General features: G+C 43.5%; 1 protein-coding gene across 1 annotated transcript in view; it reads left to right on the top strand.

The window, feature by feature from the left end:
- The first annotated feature begins 317 nt into the window (after window positions 1-317).
- LOC146179759 (ATP-binding cassette sub-family C member 3-like) overlaps window positions 318-6,090 on the top strand; it is an 84,560-nt gene continuing 78,787 nt past the window's right edge. The window contains exons 1-3 of the mRNA XM_084579331.1: window positions 318-367; window positions 2,071-2,202; window positions 5,894-6,056. Of these exons, the coding sequence (XP_084435457.1) occupies window positions 318-367; window positions 2,071-2,202; window positions 5,894-6,056 (345 nt within the window). The remainder of the gene's footprint in view (window positions 368-2,070; window positions 2,203-5,893; window positions 6,057-6,090) is intronic.

Genomic DNA, 6,090 nt, shown 5'->3' with positions numbered 1-6,090 from the left:
CCGGAGCTTCCGTCGCGGCAGCGTACTCCGCCGGTGCCGGAAGAGTGACATCATAACCACAGCCGGCGTTAGCTGCGCATCACTAAGCCTAAGCTATGCCTAAGCGTAGCTATGCAGCTGTTGCTTTCGCAACTCAAATAGATTTAACCGGAGCTAAACCACTGTTAAGTTTTCAGGCACCAATGTACACTAGCACCACCAATTGCATTATTACTTGCAATGCATTATTGCCGTTATTTCATGACTGCAGGTTGTTCAAAGAAACGTTTAATAAAGATGCATCAGCCACGGCTGAACTACCAGTGCTGCGTAGAGGAATGCGTTGCAAGGAACTGGTCCGAACTCTCGCTGCCTGCCTTTCAGCGAGGTAAGTATACTGCACAGACGGTATGGTCGTACCAAATAAGATCGCCATCATTTTATGTTTCAAATATTTTGACATGAGTGCTGCTGCTGTCACCTCATGTTTGCTGACAGCTTCGCTGAATTGTGCATCATTTTGGATAAACATGGCATCGCGTAGTCAAGCAACGCCTGTGACATCGCACGGTTATACTAGAAGGCGCTGGCTAAATGAGATTACACAGATTTAGCCATTTAGATTGACGCTAATTATTATAGGTACTGATAGCAAATATGCATGGCTAGTCTCCCACGAGTTATAGTTAGGCTTTGAGCCTTTGAACTTTGTACCCTACTTGATCTTTAGCGACGACAGTGAATAAAGACTATCGCAAGTGATTAACGCTAGAGAAATTAATCGTAACTTTAGCTCTAAATATAATGTTACAGTAAACATTAACGAAGTTGGCAGGCAAAATAGGCCCTCAAGGCAAGGCAGCAGCGGAAATACCAAATGCGCGCTGCTGCGCTTTGCCGTTCTGATTTTTCAATCGTTGCTTTAGGCATTAAAATATACCTCATAACACAGTATTTAATTCGGAGTACGTAAAGCGCTTCTAGCCTGTTGTTTTGTCTACAAGTATTTTCAGCAAGACAAGAAAACTATTTATTCCTCAGAACCTACAGTTGATAGTTCCTGTGTTTATACGATTCGGATTCTTGTACCCAGTTACGTGGGTTCACTCTCCTTGAGCATGGATTTATTCACTGGTTCGGATATTCACATTTCCTAGCCGGTTAGATTATCAATAACAAACGCAGGGGTGGAACAAAATATATGTAAATTTAGTTTAAGTTATTAATTACCCTCAGAACAAGCAGCAGCTGGCCACAGTGAACACATGTCATGCGTGACACGGAAAAACAGAGCGTAAACTTTCAATTGACGACCATTTGAAACGGTAACGACCAGGTTGTGTAACAAGATTAATAGAAAAACTCGGGAGGTGGTTCCTGCAGCGTTAAGAAATAATGAGTAGTGCATATTAAACAGTCAGTTTCCTTTCTGCAGAGGTTAAGAAATTCAACACCTAATAATGACGAGTAAAAAAAAGCACGTCTTTATGAATCCTCTGATGTGTCCATTCATTGTGTGATGCAGCATTTTCTTTCTTTCTTTCTTTCTTTCTTTCTTTCTTTCTTTCTTTCTTTCTTTCTTTCTTTCTTTCTTTCTTTCTTTCTTTCTTTCTTTCTTTCTTTCTTTCTTTCTTTCTTTCTTTCTTTCTTTCCTGATTTACCTTTCATTCTTTCTTCCTTTCTTTCTTTCTTTCTTTCTTTCTTTCTTTCTTTCTTTCTTTCTTTCTTTCTTTCTTTCTTTCTTTCATTCATTCATTCATATATTCTTTCTTACTTTCTTTCTCTGTGGTTATTTATGGTGTGGTTATTTCCCTATGTGGTTATTTCTCTCTTGTGCTAGGCGAAAAATCCCAGTATGTAAACTTTATTTGGCAAATGGCTGGAGAAATTCTGTAGTCACTTGCTCCGTGTCGTTGCGCGGATCGTGTGTAGTTACGTAGTTTCGATTTCGTGCAGTGCTACAAATGAATGCCCCATAAGAGGTATTCTTTTTGAAGAATCACGTATTTTAAAACATAGGTGTCAAAGGCAGATGCCTCCTTAATAATGCCATAATGTATGTTGAGTCGAGTTTCAAATCGCTTTTCCAAGCCGAAGTGCACCAGGAAGCCGCACAGCATTCATGCTCACCGTCTTCAAAGTGCTCAGGATGGACATCTTGCGAATAGTGTTGTCAACTGTGGCATACTACGCCTGCCTGTTCGCAAAGATACCAGCGATCGAGTAAGTAAGCACTCTATGCTCGATTCTCTTTGTGTATCGCTTTGTAGCGTTCTTTGTCGCGGTCCTCTGAACTTCATGTGCCTCAGTAGTGGAAGCAGCCTGAGAGTTGATCATTCCACAAATGCTTTTACTCCTCCCTTCGTAAGCGATGACCGGTACGGTTTAAGTAGTGGAGGACTTTGCATGTGTTGGTGACAGACAGTCGCCTTTCTTTACTTCTGTGGAGTTCCTCGAGAGTAAGTATAGGAAACGAGAGGAGCGGAAGAGAAGAGGAGCACAGGAGCTTATAGGAAGTATTCGGAGAGTTGGAATGAGAACAGTTAGGGCTAAGGTTTGACTGAGAGTACCTCAGTAATCTGCAATTCGCTCATGGCATTGCCTTGCTAGGTAAATCAGAGATGAAAAACAAACAATGGTTGATGATCTAGACAGGAAAAGCAGACAGGTAGGCCTGAAATTAATATGCTGAAGGCTAAAGTAATGTTCATCAGCCTCGGGAAAGAACAAAAGTTTACAATAGGTAACACACTGGAAGTAGTAACTGCGGATCAAGTAGTAACTGCGGATCAAAGGGAAATAACTAGGAAAACAAGATTGAGATGGAGCATATTTGGCAAATACTCGCAGAATATGACTAGCAGCTTAACGGTATCGCCCAAGAGAATATTACAGCCGCATCTTACCTGTACTCACCTATGAGGTTGAAACGTGGAGGCTAACGGAAAGGGTTCTACTTAAGCTGATGATAATGCACAGAGCAATGAAACGGAAAATTGCAGAATTAACTTTAGCGATGGGAAGCGTGCAGAGTGGGTCAGAGAAATAACTCGAGTTAATGACGTTCTACTGGACATCTAGAAGAAGAGATGGGCATATGCAGGGCATGTAGCGCGAAGAAAGGTCGCGTAAGGTAACAAATTGAATTCCATGGGAAGGAAAGCGTAGCAGGGGACGGCAAAAGGTTAGGTGGGCGGATGAGGTTAAGAAGTTTGCAGGTGTGAAGTGGATGCATCTCGTTCTTTCATGTACTGTGTATTTCCAGAAAAGGACTCATTCTGAATGACACTTTTATTCCCTTTATAACGCCGCACAAGAAATGTGGCGCTTCATGAAGGGAACTAAACTGATTTGACATTAAATTTGCCTATTTTACCCCGTAATGATCACGGAAAATGAGATCGTCAATAAAACATTGAGATAGCTTTTTTCGTGCTCGCTGTTACATCATAAGGCGATATTGGCTGAGGTAGCATCAAGGTAGACACTGTTGAGATAATCAGATTAGGAATGAAAAAGTCAAAATGGTTTACTTGTTTTCACTGCTATACCTGAATTTAGTGAGCACCAGGCTATGTATATGGCACACACATCAATAAGTTAATCACATCAATTGAGGTGAAGAATGGAACAATGAAGCAGTTTTTGTAGTGCTGGCTGCTGTATCTGAATGCAGTCGGAACTGAGCCAGAGACACGACATACATACGACGCTGAGCAAATGGGGTCAGGAATAAAACACACAGCAGCATTTTTCGTGGTCAGTGCTCTATCTGAAGGCAATCTTGCAGAACCAGCTAGACATCACACACTACTGAATCAAGGACAGCAAATTAGAGCGATATTTGTTCAACAGTAAGACGGTCAGCACTGGGACAATGGAGTTCCAGTACTTGTAGGGCACTGGTGAATAGGTGCTAGCCTTACAAATCGTCTAGGGGCTCTACATCGAATGTACCACTTGAGAGTCCATGTCATCCTCACCGATACAGATGCTGATGGGCTGCACATGTGCGCTGCCTTTGCTCTCTTTCATAAACTCATTTTAATATCGATCACATGCCTTACAACACTTGTCGCGTGTTTTGCTGTCACCTTGGAGGCTTCTTTTCTCAGGAAAACTTGTTAATATGTCACCTTAAATGTGGCATTTCTGGCTACCACTCCACGCTTATATGATAACCATGGATTGAGCTCACAGTGTTAAGGCGGAAGCGTCAGCATAATGCACCCTACTCATTCGTCTGTGATGTAAACACAGTACTTTATGTATGGCAGCTTTAAAGAAGCTACATGGTTCAGGAGATCCTTTTTCAGCATTTTTTGATGCCAAATAACCCATTTCGTTGTTAACCAGTCATGTACTATTTCCTTGCGAGAAGCCCGTCGTAGGCATTGCTTCTTCCAAGCGGTAATCTCCTCAGAACAGCATAAACCTACCTCTTGAAGCGGGTGCTGTCAATGCCCGCATGGTAGTCGCTGGTTGTTTTGCCGCCGAAGATGTCTAAGCAACTGTCGACGAGGCCGTCCTCGTTACCGTTGTGCAGCACGATCAGGCGGTTCCGCTTTGCTGACAGCTGCTTCAGACCCTTCGTCAGACCACGCATGAAGGCGTCTCGGTGGGAAGCAACAGTCGTGTTCTCCCGCACAGGCGTGAGAGTGTGTCTCGAAGTCACACACTTTTCGTCCAGGTAATAAAAAAATTGGCGATGATTATGGTACTTCCTAATTAGAAATTTGAGCTTTTCGACAGGTTGAGACAAAGAATTCGAGCAAGAGATGTATGTACAATTACAGAAAACTACTTACTATAGACAACGGCAACGTCGACGACGACGCGAAACCCAGGAACGGGCGCCAAACAGCTTATGCTGAAACGAGGCCATTCGAGACATTTTTTGAAAAGCTAATTTTTAGTGCGTAGCACTACTAGCCGCAATCACGGATTTCGCCGGGGTCTATCCGAAGCCGCTCACTCTCTCTCTCTCTCTTCGTAATCTTGAAGCGGAGAAAGAGAAGGTGGCTACGCGCGCGTCTCAGCATTGAGGAGGTGGAGCAGCCGCGGAGCTGTAGTAGAAGCTTCTCTCTTTCTCGGTCCATCCATCTCTCCGTGAACTTGAGAGGAGGAAGGGAAAGTGGCGAAGCCTACATCCCGCGATCTAACACTGAGGGGGCGGAGCGACAGCATGATGCACCAGTTAGAGAGTAAGACAGTGAGAGAGGGGCGTGTCAGTTGCGGACGTGGCGGCCGTCCTAGGGCAGCGTTGCACAAGCGTGTGTTGCTTCGCGTCGCAGGAAGCGCCACGTCAAAACTTCCATTGCAGTGGTTAAACGCTTTCTTTAATTGCTAAATAAATGAAACAAATATTATTTGAGAATGAATATGCTTCTGTTTCCAATGTATAGCATTCCGTATAGTAATTGGTTAAAATATATCCGAGGGCTTGTGAGAACACCATGCCCCTGTTAAGAACTTCGCTAAATGACATGCTACTCCCTTTTTACTCCCTTATAGGCTTATTCGTGTTTAGAGTGTGATCTCAGAATCAACATTCCACGACTCTTACCTTCTGTGTCAGGCACGCTGCTCTAGGGCTCATAGGCACATTCATACGGTTTGGTTAGGCGATGCTTTATATCCACGCTAGGTGTCTTTCCCCAGACGACTGTGTGTTAAAGGTATGCGTGAGATATAAGTGAAGAAATTCTAGATCAGCAATTATATGTGTAGCAAGATACTAGCACGGGAAGAAGTATAAGGGAGGAGAGTTGGCAGTCCGGAGCAATGAACGCTGTCGCGTAAATGGCGCAGTATAATTGAAGACCAAATTGTTTTACTTCTTTTTTACTCCCAGCATTCCATGGTTAGAATGAAAGCTGGAACTTTAATTAGTTTTTTACCTCGTAATTTGCAGGTTGCTGATAGAGAGCACCAGCAAAGCGGAAATAATGACCGCTGTGCTGCTGTTTTCTGCTACAAGTACCTTTGAGTTTCTGGTCTCGACCTACCAGATGGACCTACTGATCAACTTTGGAGCCCGTGCACGCGGTATGCTTCAGGGGATTCTCTTCACAAAGGTTCGTAGTGATCGTCTGTCGCTGGTGCGACGCT

This window comes from Amblyomma maculatum, chromosome 9 (assembly GCF_055883805.1).
Source record: "Amblyomma maculatum isolate TAMU_Amacu chromosome 9, ASM5588380v1, whole genome shotgun sequence".
Lineage (NCBI taxonomy): Eukaryota > Metazoa > Arthropoda > Arachnida > Ixodida > Ixodidae > Amblyomma > Amblyomma maculatum.
The sequence above is the reverse complement of the archived record's forward strand: the minus strand, read 5'-3'. Positions and strand labels throughout refer to the sequence as shown.